This window comes from Anneissia japonica, unplaced genomic scaffold (genome assembly GCF_011630105.1).
Source record: "Anneissia japonica isolate Jap-2015-1 unplaced genomic scaffold, ASM1163010v1 scaffold1005_len2656397_cov198, whole genome shotgun sequence".
NCBI classification, from domain to species: Eukaryota; Metazoa; Echinodermata; class Crinoidea; order Comatulida; family Comatulidae; genus Anneissia; species Anneissia japonica.
Genome location: NW_022683792.1, coordinates 1,483,402 through 1,506,573, shown reverse-complemented (window position 1 = coordinate 1,506,573; position 23,172 = coordinate 1,483,402). Strand labels below are relative to the sequence as shown.

Sequence of the window (23,172 nt, the reverse complement as noted above, 5' to 3'; positions counted from 1 at the left end):
GTTTTTGTTTTCGTTTTTTTTTCTAACCACCAAAAATGTGTTTATGCATAATTGTAGGAAATACTGTGAAGAATACAAACAATTTTGTAATTTTGGATCTTTTTGTCGTAAAGATCTTTATATGACGCGTCTAAACTGGTCGTACTGAAAGATTTGATGATTTCACAATTTCGTCAGACCATCATGATGACATGATGGCGCTGCGAGCAAGTGCTCAAAATCACCAGAGAGACGACACCGACGCTTGCGCAGAAGCGATCTGCAGCAAAACCTGTAATATTTACCAGTATAGGAATGTGACGTTTTTCATTTGGCCTTAATAGCGGCCAAATAAAGTTTAAAATAGTTTCTCTTGTGACTGTTTTGAGGAAAAGACAGAGAAGAACCATTCTTGATTTGCAGCTTTCTCAATCAAGGTTACTATTTTCATTGCCTTGTTTTTTGGGTTTTTTTTCTGTTATGGGCCTGTCACACCTTGACGATTTAGCCAGTGTATGCTGACATATGAAAAATTTGGCTAATACGCTGGTGTACGTCGAATAAATTATTGGTAAGTTTTGTATAAGTTAAGCGCACACTGAAGCACACTGGCGTACATCGTAGTACGTCGAGAAGGTTTGTGCATGCACAAAACTTTGCGACATATGCCAGCATATAGCTCATACGTTCCGCATACGCGGTCCGTAAGTTGTAGTAAGTTATGCGATCATTGACACACGTTCACATACGTTGCTTATAAGTTACTCATAAGTCAAAAAAGTCTGAGATAATGTCTATTGTACCCAAAACTTATTTTTAACCTATGAGTAACGTACTTCTAACCTATGTTTCTGTCAAACTTTTCGCCAACGTATATTGACGTATGTAGACATATTTAACATGTTCCGGACGACCACAAAACTTGCTGTACTGAATGTGTTTCTAACTTACAGCTGCCGTATAATGGCGTATTGGCAGCATTTAGTGGAATTTGTATATATAAGCATGGGGTGATGTTAATAAAATGATGTTGATACTGCGATGTCTAGTGCGGTTATGATTTTGAATCGACAAGTGGCAGCCTTTTTATAGGCTACATCAAATGATCGTTGGCAATACGATGCCGTGCGCTGTGCGTAACTTTGACTATCGTTGGGCATATTGTTGTGAACGCCGGCAGCACACTAAGCATTCGTTGGTATAATTTATTTATAAGTTATCAAAACGTTAATTTAAGTTACTAAAACATTATGTATACCAACTCACTAATATATGTACGCCCCCGAAATAAACATCAATAGTTCAGTGTATGCCAGAGTTTTACAGAAATTTTGATACATCGCCATATGCTGGCTAAATCATCAAGGTGTGACAGGACCATTACATAAAATTCTTTCTCGGCAGGCAATTATTGTTTTTTGCTTGTTCAAATCAAATCTTAATACGCTTTGATGTAATTGTAATCTCTGTTTTTGCTATTATCATATTATTTTAATATGCTTGTATGGCTGTTTTCATATCAACTGCCAAATATATAAAATAAATGAAATGAAATGTAATAATAACAATCCAATAATAAATTTAATTTGTTTACATTTTGATAGGAATGTGAGGATGATGTCTCTACCAGAGGGGAAGCTGTTTCATAATCCAGAATTAGAATATAAGGTAAGTGTCCTTTTTTTTATCTAGTTTAATTCTTTTTAATATTTTAAGTTTAATATTTATCTAATTTAATTCTTTTTAATATTTTAAGTTCATTGAGATGTCGGTATAATGCGCTATATCCCATTATAATAAATTAAATTACAGTACATTAGAATTCATGTATCACACTACATTAACAAAATACACTGGCATATCATGTTTAATCTGCTTGTGTTAAAGGCTCCATGTTTTGCTCTGCAGAACTGTTTAAATGCAGACACTTAGAAACACATTTTTTTGGGGGTTTTTTTTAGCAGAAACAGAAACCAGAAGGGTTGGCTAATATCGAATTGCGTTCATTTTCAAAGGGTTAGCTAATATTTTTTAATAAAAGGGCTGTAGTCAGAGTTAAAAATTATTTTACAGTATTGTTAGTTTATAGTAACTATAAATGTTTGTTACCGGCAAACTCATTTGTCTCTTGAGTTGAGCTGGAGTGTGTCCTCACTAATAACTGTGAATAAGTCTTTCTATAAATAAGTATACACTACCCTGTTATTATTTGTTTTAATATTTTCTACTTAATTAAAATATATTTTATTTGTATTATTGTTTTTGTTTAATTGTTCACATTTTTGAGTTTTACATGCCTTGTATCGATTATATTTCAAATGGCACTATTTAATTTTCGCCATTACATATCGTTATTATTGTTGCAGTTATTTATGTTTGTAGAAGGCAAGATAGTTTTAATTAGTGATTTCGTCACTTTGTGTGATGAACACAAATTAATTCCATTGCTGCTGTCCTAATATCAACTGAAGGATATATATATGCAAATTTCTATAACAGAAATTTTTTGAAAGAGATAGGTTAAGTATGAATGTTTTAATTATACAATTCTTTGTATTTGGTGCCACGGTGGTTAAGATGTTTACCTTCCAATATCAGAGCTTGGGAAACAGTTTTTTTCAATATGTAAATAAAAAATAAAGATACATATTTATTGTATGTTGTACAACAGCTGTTGACTTCATGCATACGCTGCAGTTTATTACAGTATTTATTATATATTTACCATACAGAGCATTTATTATATATTAATACCTTATTTACCATTCAGAGCAGAGAGTGATTACCTTACAGAGCAGATATATATTTATTTTTTAAAAATGTGTTGCAGTGGCGTATCCGGGGGGTTCAGGGGGTTCGGACGAACCCCATCTGTGAAGAAACGTAACAAAATACTGTACTACTGGGTTCCATGCCGTAATAATTTAAGTGCATTCTTCAGACCTATCGTTTCACCGATCCATGGAAGAAAAACTATTCAATATTGTTGGAATATAATAATATATTGCCTATGTCTTTCATTTTCTTTTTTTTTTTTTTTTTTTTTTTTTTTAGTATGTATAGGCCTAAAGAATGAGATAAAATTACCTGACCTTTTTCAAGAGGGGGAAACCTTGAATTTTGAAAAACTAAAAGGTCATTAAAAGACTCTTCAGAAGTCGGGAAAGCTCATTTCTAGCCATCTAGGAATCAAAATTTTCCCGGGGATGACCCCCAGACCCCCCATTCATTTTGGGGTTTTTTTTGGAAACATATTAAACCCCCTCTTTCAAATCCTGGATCCGCGCCTGTGTTGTCACAGGTGAAAGTTTTAACAGCGTAATTGTATGCTTTTTAGAAAAAGACAAAATGATATCAAAAGGACAAAAACTGTATGTTTTGTACTGTCTTTAAAAAAACACAAAATGGATATACTCCCACACACATACAGCATAAACACAGAGACTCACCCATTTATGCTGACATATTTCTGAAATCTTTCAACATGTTAGATGTCAGATCTATTGAGGGTGATGATAGGCTGTATTTCACACACTAATTACTTTTGCTGCTATCGATGCATAAAACCTAAATTAAAAATTCTGGAATTGTCATTTAGACTATCATGTTTGACCTCCTCTGTAAATGTCACATATCGTTATCATAATCAAAATTAATTTTGTGTATTATTCATAAGTTTCTTTAAAATGTTGGCCTAATTAGTATGTCTGCCAACTTTTGTAGAGTGCCACTGCAGCGGATGCAGGGGGTGCAATGGTGCGATCGCACCCCCTAAATTGTATTAAGAAAACTAATTATTGTATTGTTTATATATTATTTTTATCATTGCAAATATAGTACCAGTAAGATTTTAAATGTATGAGAGTGCAATTTCCAAGCACCTTGAAGTCCATATGCTCATTTTCCCCATTTTGGGCTGAGATGGATTTGAATACTCAAGCATCCCCTACAGCCAAATGCTGTATCCGCCGCAGTCCCGTGCGCAAGTCAATCCCATTAAACCACATGTGGGCAAAGTGCGAACATTTCTACTAAAAAACATGTTTTTTTACTGCCCGACATCGATCATCTGTAAAAAGTAATGTTAAAACCGAGAATAAAGTGGTATAAAAGCAGTGCATGATGGTTTTTGGAAGCACACTGTAAACATCAATGTTTGGGTGCAGTCCTCGATGTTAAATCCAAAGTTCACTTTGGCTCTCCGATTTTAATGCCCACCCTGCATTAAACTATAGATATAGCACCATGTATGTTATAACTACCTACTACAGCTCCCTCTATGTTTATATATGTACAGTAGGTGTGTATATTAATGTTAAAGTGCGAGAATCATGAATATTGTAGGAGACTTGACAGGAGAAAATTGCTATGTATTAGGACTAGGACCTTGTTTGGAATTCTCTGAATACATTTTTTATGCTTTCTGTTTCATTTTTATATTTGTACTGGCTTTTTCCATTAATGGTCTGAAATAACAAATACAAACTTTTTTGAAGGACCGAGTAGCACAATAGAATAAACATTAAATATAAATAACAATAAATATTCTGTTTTTAACAATGAATGGCAATTTTATTTATTTATTCATAAAATTGTACAGTAGAATACCATGTGTACTTAGTGTATCATATTTATTACACTATTTGTTTGTAGTTGATAATTCTTCCTTAATATTAAATTGTTATTGTTATATAAAGTAGTATTAAAGTCCTAAAGAAATTTGAAAGAGCACTCTCTTTGGTCGCACCAGTAAGCACCAGTGGTGTTAAGACTGAATACACATATTGTGAGAATATTAAAACAAATAATGGCCATGTTGTGTCCTTAATTATACTTCCTATGATAGATTAATTCTATTATTCAGTAATTATAGCCTGTTACCTCGACCAAACACCTAATGACTTTTTTTAAATTTGCATAAAGATGCCATTTCCTTTTAAAATTGAAATATGCTACAGTTTAAACAGCTGTGTGGTTTTTGATGTTAAAGTCAGTTGTTTGGATTTTTGGGGTTTTTTTTATTTCTTCTTTGCATTATACATACATTACAATAATTAAAAAAGTAAACATAATGACAAAATTAATAATTTCAAGTAATGTAAAAATATGTAGTTGTCTGGGGTTAGATCTGTACCTATTAGAAGATCAATGTGGTCTACAAGGTTCCACTTCCACCAGAGACGTATTTATTTTCCTTGTTATCATTTGTTATACTGGTGCTGATGGGGTGGGGGGGCGTGCGAAGGTGAAGTGGGGGCGTGTGCGAAGGTGAAGTGGGGGCTCAATGATCGGTTCAGGGGCGTTAATTCACAAAATAAGGTGATTTTAGGTGATTTTTAACTACTTGATCGTGATTTTGGGAGAGCGGGGCCAGAGTAATTTTTTGGAGGGTGTGTGCTCCCCACACACCCCTAGGTGCGCCACTGGTAAGAGGTTGCAGGTTCGAATCCCGTGACACACTTATAAAAGCAGATACAATAGTAAAACAATTGCATACGTTGACATTATAGACAAAATTTATTCCAAACGAATATTTCGAACACGCCTATGTCTCAGTATTAGTAGTACGAATGGGAAATACAGAACATATACGTTAAACAACTGTAGGAAAGTAAGATAATAGACACTTAATTAGCAACTGTGAAATAATTAACTGCAATAAACTGTTGAGTAACAAATGACAATGTCGGCCGTAAAATGGCCGATAACAAACAACAGAGTGAAATAAACAAAATGTCGGCAATATAAACATCAGCGCATTTATATTGCGTTGTTCATATGCATAGAATGAATTTGCTCTCATCACAATAAACCATTGATTTGAATTGAATTTAAACTGCCGTTTCATTCGGTAGATAAAGAGACAATTTCTGAATAATTTTTGCATATCTGTCCAGATGGTACAGATTTGCCTTTATTCATAAACCTTAAGTATAATTTGATATTTCTTGGTCGCCATCGATGGCCAAGTAAAACAATAAATTTGTTCCTCATACCTGCTTCCTCTTTTGTTGCTGTCATTTTTCATCTTTTGCTTGAAGAAAATATAACTATGGTAATTTTCATATTCCTCTGATCAAGGATGCAATTAATAAAAAATTATTGCCTCTCAATGCTCAGATTTCGTTCGATCACTGTATCGACTTCTGTATGAAAAAGCTTACGGCTTTGTAAAAACTTCCATTTTTCAAAAAAGTAACACAAGTAACTAATTTTTTTTTCACTTGGCCTAATACTTGTTTATCAAGTAGTCAATGCATTTCTCATTAAACTAGAGTACAATATTCTATCACAGGTCCACCACACACTAAGGTATATTGTTAGAATTAATTTCCAACCTTTCGCACACCTACAAAGCTGATTAGTGTTACAAGCCGACACGCTTTCATCCTTCGTCTTCTAAGCAATTACTTCATATGCACTAGGAGGGAGCATTTTTTTCTCCTCTATTAATCAATCGGAACGGCTTGTATAAAAAGCAGGGAGACTTACATGATTCACCTTGTATCCTCTTGTGATGACATGGAGAGCTCCTTAAGAAGAAAATGATAACGCTGTAAAATATAGAGGTCAGCCAGTTCCTAAGAATTGTTCTAACTCGGATCTATGCCAACAATTTAGGAATCAATTTTCATTGATCGGGCTTTTGTTTACGTTTGAATTGTGGTGGTTATATTGCTTTATTACACAATAATTCATTTAGAAAAGAACATTTTGAGAATCTACAAGTATATTAAAAATGTCAAGGAAAGGTAGTAGAAAAGTAAGTACTATAAACAATTTATCTTATTAAAATAAATTTCATTATTGTTGAAGCAATGTTTCATAACTTACCGAAGTTTCAAGTGTTATTGGCACCCTTCCTTAAGGTTGAATTACCAGCTAGCTACCGAGTTAGTGCAGTCTACTAATAAATGATCTACCTTTACTTCAATACTTGTCCAAGCCTGTGGAGCATCTGAATGAGGGTGCTCAATCGCAGACAGGCAGCTAAATTGCCAGTGCAATTATAGTAGTGCTAAGTGCCTGCGACTATTTACAATATGATGGTCATTTACAAGGTCTTGATGGCACCTTGGACTACTTTATAGTGGGCAGTTCAATGATTTCTTTGTGGAATGCATCCCAGTCTTTCATTGTCTTCGGGAAGAAGCTAAATTTATATGTGTCGCTATATCAAAGCACCGTCCTCGAAAAGGGCTGCTCTTATTTTTTAACAACACCAAACAAGGTGTATTGTAATAATTATTACCCATTGTTTCGTATGAAATTGATACATTTTCAACAACCAAAACAAAATATATACAGTACTACATTGAAAAAATTGGGACAAAACTCTTCAAATATTAAAGATATTATAAGCGCTGCATTGTTTTTTGGTATTTTACGAACTGACAATAATACAATTCAGCAAAGTTAAAGAAAGAAAATAATATAGACTATTCATAGACTGCAATATTCTAGGATTTGAAGCAACAACCTTGGAGTACCAGACCGGTGCTCTGCCAACTACACCGTCATGATTAGCAATGTTGCACATGGTCTCTTTTTTGTTGGCTCGGATAAAAATTAAAAACTCACCACTCTTGCTGTGAATTATCAATGTTAGTCCATGTCCCGTATCTTAATTCTCCCAGGGTGGAATCGCCGATTGTAGACTCCCATACACAAGCATAAATCTCTGAAGAATATCCCATCGCCTGCCAATTGACAATATTATTATTAGCATGTTCTTACTACTGTATTGTCAATTGTCATGTGTTCCCAATGGAGGTAGTGTGTACTCCAGACCCTTGCATTATTTTTATCTAAACTACCTTCATCTTGTAAATTTATCACTTTGGAGGCTGTATATTTGTAATGTCATGTTAGATGCATTTAAAAATTCATGAAGTATATATATTGGAATTACTGAAGTCTAACACACGAAGATCAGCAGGTGCTAAACATATCAAAAACATTTCTTCTATTTTTTTTTTTTCTGAAGACAAGCAAGGGAACGGTCAATTACACCAAAAATGACTTTATTCATGGACTAGCCCTTTTTTTTTTAATATAACACTTCACATAATAATGTTTTAATTGATATTTTTCACCAGAGCGCAAGTTCATTCAAAACCAGCTTATCACAATCTTATCACAATCTTTACTTTAACACCTAAGTGGCTTATTTCGGGATGAGTTTTTATTCTAAGGTTTATTTATTAAATTGATATTACTTTTCATTTTTTAAATATTCAGGCTGTTAATGTAACATAATGAATAGTTTCTATTGTACATCCTCTAATGTATTTATAGGCATATGCAATATCTTTTTAAAATTTCTTATATAATAATTGTATTAATAATAATTTAATTATAATAATTAACAGTATTTTTAATGTTTTTATTATGTACACGTATTTATTATAAGGCATCCTGTTATTGGCTGATTGTTGGATGATGATTTGAAATAAAATAAAATAAATATATAAATCTTGTTCTTGCTCATCAAACACTCAAATTCGTTCTGTGTCGCATTGGAAAATCCATTTTCTTTTAATGCAAAGCTTTGATTTTGATGATTTAAATCAGTTGAGTTAGTACTACCGTATTTGTATAAATAATATTGTTGTGCAGACATATAACCATTTAGAATAAAGTGATATATAAAATATTCAGTGAAAATACAAAGGTAACACCAACATCTCATGAATATTCACATAATATATACTGGTACACACTGTAAGGTCCATATTGCTTATCTTTTAAAACCTCTGTCATTATATTAAATTGAGTTTTGACTAAAGCATTGCCTTGAGCAAATTAAATTGCACATTAGTGTCCGGATTCTGGCTGGTTTGTTAATATTGTATAGTGTCCTGTAGATCTAATTACTGTGAATTGTCAACAATTACTGTATAATTTTGATTATTACATTTCTCATATTTTTATCATTAACTTTGTCACATCCTTACCAATTGTTTTAATTGATGTACCTTTTATTGTCCATTTTTTATTCCTTTCCTGCAATCTGTAAGCCTTAATAATATAATGTTGTATAATATATAATATATATAATATGTTCGCAGAAAAGTTGACTAACAATTTAAATTTATGCAGGGAAAATAAACTATTTCATAACTGTGTTACCATCACAATTATAAGTTTGATCATCACATTTCTGATATTTTTTCATCAACGTTTCACATCTTTTATCAATTGTTTTTATTGTTTTTATCCTTAGCATATTCACAGAAAAGCAAACAATTTAAATTTATGCAGGAAAATTAAATGAAAGGTACGATTTCATAACTGTATTTCCATCATGATTGATTGATTGATTATAATCATTTTGTTTTTATCTCGCAGGAAGTGGTGCAGAAGCTCGTCGTTCGACAGGCTTATGTTAAAAAAGGTGATGACAAAAGACGACAAAAGCATTTAGTACAAGAATTACGGCAAGATCTATCAGAGATAAGATACGAGGCCCAAGAATCATTCCAAGCAATGCATCAAGATTTACGTCGCACGGAACAACCATCAGCGGCTGCTGTTCCGATAGAAGAGGACGTTTATGCGAGCGATACGCTGAAAGCAATGCAGAAATTAATACAACCTAACAAAGATGAAAAGTAAAGTGCAGAAGAAATAGAGAACTGATTGAATTACTTTACATGAATTTGAAAATGTAAACAAAGAATTGAATTATCGTGTGTTACTATTGTGAGTAAATTACACAATGTAATTAAATTTTTCAATACCATATATGGTACAACAATCTCAATCTTGCTTATAGTTTTCATATCTTCTTATAAACACCTGACTCTGAATATTTCACATTAGATATAAAACTTTTTATGGGTTTCTGACATTGAGTAATGATTTTTGTACAAGATTTTTTTTTATGAAGCTTTGTATGGTGATGTTGATGTTCATGTATTTATATTGGGTGTCTTTCACAATTGATATTCTCTCATCTCATTTTTTGTATGAACATTTTAAACCAGTTTTATGACAACCAGGAGGAGTGATTCTTACTCACTCACTTCTCCCTGTGAGTATCAAAGAAAAATGACATAAAAGTTCTACTATAGTTATTCATCATTTAGTATCTTTTATAGGGAACTGTGCATTATATTTAACAACTTACAGTATTTCATCAAAATTTTATTGTAAATTTTAATAAGTTCATTCTTTCATATGTCTATCATTTTTTTTCAAAGTAAAATTTAAACTAATTCATTTTTTATGTAAATAAATTCATTGTTTCAAAATAAGGAGCAGGGTTACATTTACAAACATTCTTAGCCATCAAGATGAAGTTAGCTACTGTTTTAAAAATGTAATTGTTTGTACTGGATTTAAAATGCAATATCTGAGTTATTAACAAATAACTGTATTTTGTTTCATACATAGTTACAGTATCTTAATTTAATTACCATCAGTACAAAAATTTATCATTTTTTTTCTTTTGAGTATTAAAATTAATTTGTACTTTGGGTTTAAAGATCCATAGATAAGGTGCTGACTCATTTCATAGTAATTATCTTTGACTTTAGGGAATACTTTTATTGTATTCCGAGTTCAAAGCCTGGTTATTGCCCTTTCATTTTCTGTTATTTGCATTTGTCAAAATAATACTTTCATGGTAGTAATGCAATTAATTGAATTTTTGCTGTCGCCAGTTTCCTGATGTCATCATTACGATTGTTGTTTTCATCGTTATTGTTAAAATTATCAATTATCACATTACAGTACCATCTTTATCATTATTGTCATTTTCATTACAGTCATCATCATTGTCACCATCATCATTATCATATCATCATCATCATCATTATCAATTTTACATACGTTGTCATCTATTTAGTTTGTTTTGAATGCCATAAATCATTCAAACAATTTTACTTTTAAAAATTATAATTATCATTATTTAACATTATATTAATTCATTTATTTATTAGACATCATAATATTACTTTTAAAAATGTATATATATATATATATATTTATATATATATATATATATATATATACATATAGGTCTATATATATATCAAGCATCATCTTTACTTAACTTGATCACAATATATCTTTAATTTACCTATATTGTTTAAGTTCATTTTAATTAATTCATTTCATATAGAAAGTGCATTTTATAAGCAATATATTAATTATTCTTAAAAATTTTCTCTCATAATATCCAAAGAGAAGCGTTAAATTTTGAAAGTATTAAGGTTATAGATAACTATAGCTATATATTCAGGAAATAAACTAATATGTTTTGAATTTTCAATCCAAATGCATCTGTGGCATGGTGGTTAAGATGTTTGCCTTCCAATTCCAGAATCCTGGGTTCAAATCCAATAAAAAAAAATCTTTTTTTTTTTCTCTCAGGCGTAACAACTTCACTTCATATGCCTCATGGTAAGGCTATAGCTCAGGGCTGTAGACTGGTTTCACCCTGATTGAGAAAATTAAGAATGTGGAACTAAATCCCTATTCCAATGAAAACTTAATGGTCATTCTTAGTATTTTAACCCAATTAGTGGGGAGTGTCGCCCAGCCTACGTCAATGTAGCTGAGGTATTAATTACATTGTATGAGAACAGCTTAATATAAAAACGTTCCCTAGTATAAATAATTGTGCTTGGTTTAGTATCGATCAAACAGTTCTACAAAGATATAAATACATTTTTAATGATGTATTGTTAACTTAAGTACATTTTCAAATTTTGAACATTAGTATTAAGTCTGTCTGTATTCACATTTCCATTTTCACTGTATAAAGTTTTCTTCTCAAAGTGGCTGATGTATTTTTTGCTTAACTGTTTAGCATCTTCAGATTGGAAAGTGCCTCACAAATTCTCTCAGGCAGTGAAACCTAACACACAGGGGCAAACATTGTTACCACCAAACCTTGTTTTTGAAGAGACCGTTTGTTTGTTTTAGCTGTGCATAGGAAACAAACATGCAAAGCAATTTTTTCAAACAATTATGTTCCTGAATATTAATATTGTTTGATACTATGATGGGCTCCATTAAAATTCTTGTTGAATCCTATATTTTTATTAAATTGTTCGGAAACATGTTCAGCCATGTGCGTTCGGATTTAATGATTCAGGCCTCAGGGTATTTAACTTTTCAAACTGGATTAAGGGTAATGATAACAATACCGGTATTCTGTGCTTGTTGTAGCACTGTATAAGTGTATCTTGCATATTGCTTTTCAAATGAAACATAGTTAATTAATTCTAGTTATGAAATTTGCAAAGTACTTCATATGTATATATTATATATAGACACGAGTATCTTTAAACTTATTTTGTACAAAAAAAGTAAAATAATTTATACGAAAAATCAGGATTTAAAACATTGCTTTTGAATATATTGAAATATAATAACCAAAGGGAAGTAATCCAAAAATATACGGAATATATGATATATATTATTGTTGTCATAGCTTGTAGGGTACCACTGCAAAGTATATGAAAAGTCAGGACTACTTAGGTATCCATGGAGATAGTCAAATGGAAGTGAAGAAAATGTACTGGTAGCCAGAATCGATCTATATGTAGGGTCTGTTTTGGTTTTTGTTGTGCCCAGTAAGCAAGCTCCAATACTCCATTGATAGTTGGGAGGCAAGATTGTGCCATAATGTAATATCCTTCAATGATTTCAAAAGTAAACCTAGTTGAAGAAATTAATGAAGAGGTTTTTTTTATGAATTTGTAAATTAGTATTATATAATTACAAAGAAAACACAAAACATTTTATTAAAATATCGAGTGCAATTTTTGAGAGTGTATATATATATATATAAGTGGTTTTTAGTGTTAGAATACTTAGCAGATACTGTAGTAAACAATTGGTATAGGCCTCTTAAGTTTTTTTTCCTATTTATTACATATATATTCTGTAATTACATTTTATGTAATTAATTATTAGTTACTGGCATACATTGTTTTATTTTAATGTTTGGTTTATTAACTTATAAACAATTTGTCATTACAATTTTGAGCTACACTTAAGCCTATTAAATGCCTCTCAACATCAGAGAAGTTTCTCTGTTTTGTTTTTGTTTTTTTGTTTTTTTTTGTATAATCGGCATTTCAGTTACAGTATATTGAAAAGTTGCGGACATCTGCTCCACCGCCCAATTGTGCGTGCAATATTTCATTGGAATTTGACGCTATTTTTTTACATAAATGTTAATATTTTCAAAACGGAGCATCGAACTACTTCTAATCTCCAAAATGTCCATTTTTTAAGACCGTCCGGCAGCAAATCGGCTCTAGCATCCAAAACGAAACACCGTACAACATCGGTGCAAATTGATTCGAGTAGATGAATAAATGACAACGTATTGATATAAGCTTCATTATTGGTCAAATAGTCTCGCTGCAATTCTTATTATCAAATCAGAATTAGTTTTATTAAAATCCACAAAAATAAGATCCGGTCAAAAGACGTCATAGCATTTTCTATGCCAAACTTGTTCAGGAGTGCAGTACGCGGTCGCACGCGGTCACCGTAACCATGGTAGAGCGATCAGGTCATGTTATGCTTTATTGAACAGCATGCTAATTAGGATCGTCTGTGTGGATCTTTTGTCTTGTTTCCTATAACAACTTTTCAATAAAGTTGAAAATATATGATTTAATATTAGTTAAATGAAAATATCGAAATTTCGGGCCTGTTTCTACTGAAGGGAAAGAATTGTTTTGATAAACACATTATCAGGGGAAAATGTATTTAAAATTTGTTTTATTGAAAATATAAAAATATAAAAAAGGTCATGTAGTAACTAGTCATTCTCGCTCGAGAATCAAATTCACCGAGAAAAGTTCCCTTTCCCGTTTGTCAACAAACACACCCCGAAATCGTTTTAAAACAGCCTGAAAATGCTCATCCAGGCCCCGTAGACCCCACTGGGGCCCCGGCACGCGCATCATTATTTTCCCCCTCCTTGTATAGTCACTCACACAGGAGTGTAACAGGGTTCTTGAGTCAGGGGAGGGGGAAAGACAATAATTTTCCCAGTTAGTAATTTATGACCATGTGTGATACCCTTCCCTTCCCCCCCCCCCAATATAGAAAGCAATACGACATATCTTAAAGGAATATATAATATTAGGCCTACACTCTTGTGTTTTAAAACTAAATATAAGCATTTTCATTATGGTTATATATATTACAACCATTCATCATCAATACACATGCAAAGAAACCCTCCTTTTATGGTAAAACGATGTATCTTAAATTTTCTTTCTCTTTGAGTTGTGACTATTTCGGTTCAATTAACTTAGAATCAGTGGCGTAACCAGCGGGTAAAGGGGAAAGCCCCCTGTCGAAAATCTTTCCCCATTTTCCCCCTCCGGGAAAATTGAGAATGGGGAAAGGGAAAGAATATGCCCTTTTCACCCCTGAAAGTGCCTAAATTGACAGGATTTTTGAACAATTTAGACGAAATTGGCATAAAACTGTAAAATTTTTGCGCATTTCTTAGGGTTAAAATCTGTTCTTGCTCCTTTTTCCCTTCTTGACACCCCCTTTCCCTCTGAGAAAAAGCTAGTTACTCACTGCTAGAACCTTACTTTTAATAACGTTTTAGATATGGAAACATAAATAGGCAAAAAGTCCTGAAAGAAAATGTGATACAGGAATGTTTGTTTTTGTTTTTTGTTTTTTTTCTCATTCAGTAGACATAAATACTGTGTTCTCATTGGTTAATAACTATGATATATTTTCGTATTACTCAGTTGGAAGTAAGTTGCTACTATACGCACTGTATTATAGTAGGCCACTGCTCGTTCTGACATTATTGCCGGCTCAGCAGAGACCTCGGCATGTAAAGTAATGAAATATTTATTGAATCTACAGGTTTCTCTTTATTAATTTTGCAAATAAATAGATTTAGCATTGATGATATTTATATTTTCCTTTTTAATCTTGTCTTTATTTTTCTCTTTTCTTTTTTCCCATTTACTTTTTTCTTCCTCCTTCTCTCTTTCTTTCCCTTTCTTACCCAGCCCGGTACGACAGCTTAGTCAGCCCTGTAAAATCCGCCAGTGGGGCAGTCTGCCCTCTGCCCACCCCTTCCCCCGCCTATTACGCCACTGCACTCGCGCATTTCAAATTTTGTTGGTAATGTAACATAGGTTTGGTAATGTAATGTAACATAGGGTGTCAACTGTCGCATCACTGGCTTTCTCGCTGCAAATTTTAAGTCGTTTCATTGCATTTTGTTCTCGACTTCGTTGCCTATTCATAAACTTACAGTTAAGGAAGAAACTAAATGGGATGTCTAAATTGGACGTCAATCTCCTCTTTGAAATTAAACATTTATGGAACGCGCTTTTGCTAGACCGCCTGACTGCTTAGCAATTGAGTTAATGTCATGTAACATCCTAGAGTACGGTACATCATTTTAGCATTTGCAATGTTACAGAAGTGAAAACCAGTCTGTTAAAATATTGAACAAGTACTAATCGAAAATGGCAAGTAGCTTGCAAGCTAATCTTAATTGTCTACGCCTTTGTCTTCGAACCCACTGTGCGAACCATATGAATTTACTTTTCTGTGTCAAAGTTGACTCGTTAAAACACTGCTTCATATTCGAATTACGCACGAGTGTATATACTCTAGGCCTATTATCTTAAGTTCGGATAGGCATATGCCAATATCAGGGGCTGACCAGGGGGCATGGGGTATAGTTCCGACCCCCGAAAAAGAGACGAAAAGAAATGAGGAAGAGAGGAGAGTAAAAAATGGTATTGAAAGTACTGCATGATACTTGTATTAATTTTATTTTATCCATTCCTCATTTATACTGGCGCTTCGCACGTCTCATTTTCCCTATCCAGATTTACACAGGGTCCGTCCCTGTGAATGTCGTAGATTTTGTCTATATTATGTGCTTTGCTAGTGAACTATTTTCGATATTATTGAAATTGAATTATTCAAGTCAGGCATCGAAGAGTTAGAAATCTGAGGAGAGAGATAGGCCTACGCAAACCATTGATGGCTTCAACTGTAGACAACCTTTGGCCTATAAAATATTCCATGTATTCTAATTGATATCCTATATCATTCGAACTTTATTGAAATCATACGTAAAAAGAAGACCTTCATCCTGCGACCGTACTTACAACCCAGGCCGTAAATATCATTAAGACGCGCACGCGTTTTGTAGGCCCTCCTGACGAGGGCCTATAACGCATGAAATTAATATACATAAGCATCTCCCATAAATCATATTTTAACACCTTAGGGTCATTATAATATTCAACTCACCTTTCATCTGCTGTGTTATTTATGTATTTCTTACGCTACTGTACACTTCTTAACATGTTTTAATGATTAATTAGGCTTCATATAGATCCGGGTAGTTCATAGTTTCTTTGCACATACAGTGTTTACTTTCTTTGATAATTTTTGTCAGGTTCAAATATTTAGCGACATATTTCATCAAAAACGAAATGATTGCAATACAGTCTTAATATATAAATATATAGAAAATGACCATGTTAATCACTAAAATGTCAACATGTGACGAATAAGAATGTCTACATCCATCACATTTTAGCATGAATTTTAGAATCCATTTTTACCATATTCTTCACCAGTAAGCCTAGCTATCTTACCTGCTTTAATACTATAAACAAATATTGGCTCATGTTCTTCTTTATTTAAAAGGTAATTAGACTTTCATTTGCAAAGGTCGTTCTAAAATTATAGTTAAAGACGTAGCAGTATTCAATATATTATGCCTGTCTCTTATACACATCTAGATGTGTATAAGAGACAGGCTATAGACATTCCTATTCCATATAATGTTGAATAAACCAAACACATTGGACCTATAGCTTCATGTGAATGATACTGCAATCACATACATTTCTATTATTACTGTATGCAGTATACCTGGATACCATAATGTAACTTCAAAGCGTGCCGACATATCACCTTGAATATTTTTTTCAATACATTATTTATTATTAGCGCACCACATTCGAGTATGGCATACGACTACTTAAAGAGTTGCTTTTGATGCATTTTGTGCATCTGCACAAAGGACTTTATACCAATTTTATAACATTCGATCATAATAAAATAAAAGATACAAAGAAGAGCAGCGATTCCAGATAAGCTTAATGAACACGTGGACCTGCTAATTCTGGTAATATTAATAAATCTAATATATTATGCTAAATCTGATTAGAGCTAGATACTTTAACAAACACGTACGGTACTAGACGCCGAGTTGGTTGATACGATTGCCTTCTAATCCGAGGTTCATGCCTGGTAATATGTAAGAATATTTTATCAGTCTGGTATACTATCTCCAAATCGCCGTAACATTATTTAACATAGGCCTATCCTGTATCTGATGGTCATAAATCATTGGTTATACTATAGGGAATTGCCAAAAATTAAACCAAAGCGACTGGATAAGCTTCTTGGCCATAGTCAATGGAAAGATTTGCTATAGGTTAAGGAGTATTATTATTATTCGGTTATTATTTCAAAAACTATTACAGTAGAAATCCTCCTGTGGGACATCGCTATTCAGGTGACACCTCTATTAAGGGGATACTTTTCCGCGCAATGAGGGGAAATATATAATTATCACTGCAAATCCCTATTGAGGGGACATCCCTATTAAGGGACGGGGACGCTTTCTGAGTTTGCAAAATGGTCATATCAATACAATTATTTAACCCCTATTATTTGGGACACTTATATTTGTTATTGTATCAAACAACTACAGTAGTCTCAATATAAGAATCATTCACATTTATATTTTGACACCTTTTGAGCAATAACCTTAACATCAAACCTTTTTTTTTCTTCTTAATCTTTAGAATGGGCACCGGAGAATACAGTAACCCATAACTCGCAGCTTCATTGTACTGAATTGCGTGTTCATGAATTGCGCTGTTTCATTTTTGCTGAATCGCCGTATGGGCGTGGTCCGTGACTACCGACCATAGAGGCGCTTATAGTAGTACCTACGTGTTCACATCATTCCACAACGACAGGGGCTGAAATGAACTAAAGAGGCAAAAGGGTTCTTTAAAGTGTACATGAGCCAGATGTGTACATTGGACCTCCATTTTAAGCCCTTATCTGAGAGCCTTCTAACAGCAACCGAACCCTGGGCGAGGAGCGCCTGAGGCAGCGCCGATGCCAGAGGGGGGTTCCGAGTTGGGCCGATCGAGACAATACTGTTCTAGGGGGTCCGGGAGCATTCCCCCACAAAATTGTGTTTTCTAGACGCCCGAAAATAACATTTGAGGCGTTCTGGGCTATCATTTTTTTCCTTTTCTTCTTTTTTTTTTTTTTCTTTTCTTTACCTCCCAAAAGGGGGGGGGGGTGCGGGGCCACCTAAATCCGCCCCTTGATGTTAAGGCTGTAGTTAGCTGAGTCCCTGCCTTACCGCTCGGCCACTCGATTCGCTAAATTAGTTATAATTCAACTATAATTCAATTAAAATAAAAACTAATTATAAGAATCTATGTGTTATCTTTATACGAGAACATGCCAAAAACCCCCTGAATAGTAGTACCCCTATTCAGGGGGCACCCCTATTAAGAAGATATCTCCCCTTAATAGGGGGTCTACCATATTATTATTACTGTATTTGGCTATCATTATCATTACCATTATTATTATTATTTATTATTATTATTATTATTATTATTATTATTATTATTATTATTAGGCCTAGGCCTATTATTATTATCACCATCCTTATCAACATCCACATTATCATCTTTATCATAATCATAATATTGTTATTATAGCTTTCATCTATTATATTGTTGTTCTTTTTGTTGTTATTGTTTTAGTATTGTCTTTAGAAATTATTCCACTTTTTCTCGGAGCTCACTTGCAAGTTAAGCTTCAATAAAATCAATCTTGCTTTGTATAATTATAATAATATAAATTATTCATAAATTAACCATTGAATATTCAATAAATTTTATAAGTTTGGAATCAGTTTTGTGATCAATAATTGATCGCAAGAATATGCATCAATGGTGTCTTATACTGTATAAATCAATATATCGTTTTAATATAGATAAGCCGTTTGAATAACGTTTAACATATCATTTTACGAAACCTGTGTTACAATCAAATTTAAATTATTCATAACGTCTACAGTCGGTCTTTCGCAAATGAGTTATTCCAGCCGTCTAATGTCTGTAGTTCTAAGTGGTTCTAATCTACTAAAAGTGGTTCTTTTGAGACTAAGCTTCATAATCGCGCATACTGACTGTACTATTAATTTATTAGACTTGGTTCAAAACTTGAGCAATAGCCTGCGCGTTAGCGCAAACGCTTTTCAACGCGTTTGCATCAACGCGCCAACATTGCTCAGCGTTAACCAAGCTTTAGCGAACAGCCGGGGGGGGGGGGGGGGTGTCAATCAAAACAACTGACCAATCAGAACAGGCCCATGAATACGCGCGTGTCTCACAAAATGCACCTGTTTGCGTATGCTTGGTATGTTTTAAACTGTAGTTATATCCAAGGGGTGGGGCTTGTTGTATTCCAGCTAATCATGAATGTGCAATTATAGGTTACAGAATGTGAATGCTAACATCCACAATTCGTTAGTACAGTACAGCACAGCGGAAGGAGCGGCAGAGTATAGGTAAGTGGAGCGTACCACTTCACTGATTGTGGCTGATACAAACGTGTATATGTCCACTAAATAATGGAATGAAAAAAATATATAGAAAATGACCATGTTAATCACTAAAATGTCAACATGTGACGAATAAGAATGTCTACATCCATCACATTTTAGCATGAATTTTAGAATCCATTTTTACCATATTCTTCACCAGTAAGCCTAGCTATCTTACCTGCTTTAATACTATAAACAAATATTGGCTCATGTTCTTCTTTATTTAAAAGGTAATTAGACTTTCATTTGCAAAGGTCGTTCTAAAATTATAGTTAAAGACGTAGCAGTATTCAATATATTATGCTTTAGAATATTCTGTTACATATACTTGCAGCATTCCTGGGAATTACAAAATGAATATTTAAATGACACTTGCGCGGATCCATGGGGGTGGTGGCGATGGTCGTCCTCCCCACCTCCCCTAAACTAAATAGTCAGCAGCTTTTTTTCTTTAGGTGTGGGGTCATTTATGAGGATAATTTTCAGGCTAATATTATTGTTGAATTTAAGTATATCAAAAGATAGGGGTGACAAGACAGAAGGTTCTCAAGGTTATTTAAACATGTTATTTATACAGGAGTGCCCTTATTTCTGCACCCCCTACTGCAAAATAATAGGAGTGATGTTTTGCCCTGTTATCGTACTGAATACTCAACTCAGTACGCAGCCAACCCCCACCCCCTTTCCCCGTCGGGGAGAAAAAGCACGATTCGTCGGCGGAGAGAAAAAAAAATTATATGTATTTTCTACATACTAGTAGACTCTTAAATCGATTAAATATGCCATTGAAGGCCATAAATTGTCAAAATTTTCGGGGGAAAAATCCTGGCGCCACCCCTGGTATGGTCTCGTTTTTTAAGAACGTAGTGGAGCTAAGACTATCCAATACGATAGCACAATCATGTGATAGAGATCTATGCGGCCTGTAGAATCAGGGCCTACGTTTAAACATGTCACCACTGCTTATACTCTCAATACAAAAATATTTCAAAGCGTCCGGTAGAATTGAAGTGATTGATTAGTATGTAAATTCCATTATGATAGCAGCTATTGAAAACTGCATGCGGTATAGGCCTACTCCACAAACTATGCGGATGCATTACCAACGTTAACGTATACAGTACTCACACCGAACACACGCATGTGCAGCCCCTCTCCCACCTAGGTTTATTTCACCTAAGAGTCGTACGATTTCTACGAGTTAAAACTCGTGATCTTTGGAAAGGACCTATACGAGCTTATTGCGTGATAGCTACGAGTGAGGTACGACTTTATGGAGTTGGTTACGAGTTGTGTATTATGCCGAGCAGAGCACCGAGTTAACTACGAGATTATTACGAGCGTAACAAGTTTGTACCGAATTAGATACTATTAGAGTTAGGTACGAGCCAACTCGGTGCGCTCTTACTTACTCGTACTCGTTTTTGGGTGCTCGCATCAAACTCGTAGATGACAAAATCACCGACGAGTATCCAAAGTAGTGTACGAGCTAGGTAAGTGTACCCCGAGTACTCTACGAGCTACCTACGAGTTCTTCGAGTTTACTACGAGTTATCTACTCGTGGCGATAATTTTGAACATGTTCAAAATTAGCGCCACGAGCTCAGAGCTGCTACGAGTAGTAGGTAAGAGTCCTCTCTGAGCTTTCCGAATCGTCCTACGAGTTTTTGCCGAGTTAGCAACTCGGCATTCTCTTGTAACTCGTATGCTGAAAAAACCCCTAGTGGGAGAGGGGCAGCAGATAACCAGATTTTGTTTTTGTTTTTGTTTTGTTTTGTTTTGTTTTTTTTGTTTTTTTTTTTTTTTTTGGTGAAGGAGGAGATGGACTGTAATGGTCTGAGTGTGCAGCACGGACTTATTATAATTTATAGTCGGGGAGGATTATAGAGATTTCTCTTTTTTCACCGCATCCATTGGATTCGCCACTGTGTACTCAGTAGGCCTACGTGTATATACCGGTACTTTATAATAATTGAAAACTATAATGAGATACGATAGTAGGCCTAGTATTGTATTCAAATTACGTTTCACATAATAGTTTAGGTAAACATTGTATCTACTACCTTCATCCAGGTCGCAATTTCAACGAAATGCTAAATAATGGCATACTTATGCAAACATCGCGGCTTAATTGCTGTGACGTCATTCGCACAAAAGATGTGTTTGGTAACTGTAGCCTGCCACCAAGATGTAAAACAGCCGTTGTATAATAATATTGAAGATACGGCACGTTTTGGCAATTTGTTTAGTGGGCCTATGGTTAAAAACGTTATATTCATAGACACATAAATTATGACTTAAATAGCATATAAAGACTTAATGTAAAAGTGTGCATAATGAAATCCTGCTCTATTGCCTTAATATTAATGTAATTGTATGGATGATACCTAACTATATAATTGTTTAAATGAAAATGAAAACGGATGAAAATTACGTCATACAGTAGGCCTAGCTATCGAGAATGGTATTGAACGATGGAGATATTTAAAATATTATTTTTATACAGGAGCGGAACCAATCCGGTAAAAAAGAGGGGTGTGAATATGCGGTCTGAGTTAGAGCCACAGGGGAGAACCCCTGCAAGAATCCCCCTTAAACCTCTGGCACCTTCATTAATTTTAGTTGTACTATTTTAGTATGGTAATTTTCTGGTAAGCTTTACTAAAAAGTACAAAAATAATATAAATTTGCTAAGAATCACGATAAATTTCCTCGAACACGTACGGTGTCGATTTACTGACTTCATCCAAATGAATGACAATATGAATAATTAAACATTCGGTCACATTTTGTATATACTGCAATACATCAAATAATGATGGATGTCAAGAGGACATGAATGCATTACGGGAATTGTTTCTACGAAATATTTTTTTCAAAATTATTACGGAATCTTATAGATGACCTCTAATAATGTTTCTGTGTTCTGAAGCTGTCGAATGATGTAAGGTACTGCATGACTGCACACAATGATTATTAAAGTGTAAAGGAGAATGGGTCTTTATGCGCAGACTTAAGATCTTGATCATACTAATTGTAATAAAGAGTGATTCGAGGTAAAACAAATTTGATAACGCCATCGTATGACGTCAGAGAATACTCATGATCTATGCTTCATTTATTCGTGGGTTAATTAGATTTGATTAGTTTTGGTTAATCTTCTCTGTAAAAAACGAATTACTATAAATAAACTGCCCGTGACTTGAATCAAACATTCAATGAGATATATGCCCTACTCGATAAGATGATGCCACTAATATTATGTTGCTATCGACTATGAGTAGGAACGAGTCTAGCCATTCACTGATATGTAGGTCTAATAAACTGAAAACAAGTTCGAAATAGGGCTACAGACTAATCAACTTGATGTGTAGGTGGACATTATGAATAATGCCACCTGAGAGATATTTGAATGTACCGCTCGTTTGACATTTAATATACCATTGAGAATCATCAGTGTATATTTATTGATATTTCTGTGATTAAAGTCGATTGATTTTCGTATAGCATCA

General features: G+C 33.8%; 1 protein-coding gene across 5 annotated transcripts in view; it reads left to right on the top strand.

Annotated features, from left to right (window-relative positions):
- The window catches only part of LOC117102136, a 32,107-nt gene extending 21,489 nt beyond the window's left edge, over window positions 1-10,618 (top strand). For 4 of the 5 annotated variants that reach the window (XM_033242356.1, XM_033242341.1, XM_033242361.1 and 1 more), the window contains exons 2-3: window positions 1,584-1,647; window positions 9,331-10,618. In XM_033242356.1, the coding sequence (XP_033098247.1) occupies window positions 1,594-1,647; window positions 9,331-9,597 (321 nt within the window). In that variant the 5' untranslated portion in view covers window positions 1,584-1,593 and the 3' untranslated portion in view covers window positions 9,598-10,618. Of the gene's footprint in view, window positions 1-1,583; window positions 1,648-6,505; window positions 6,743-9,330 lie in introns of those variants that run through there. The other variant, XM_033242366.1, reaches the window with a different exon arrangement.
- The last annotated feature ends 12,554 nt before the right edge of the window (window positions 10,619-23,172 follow it).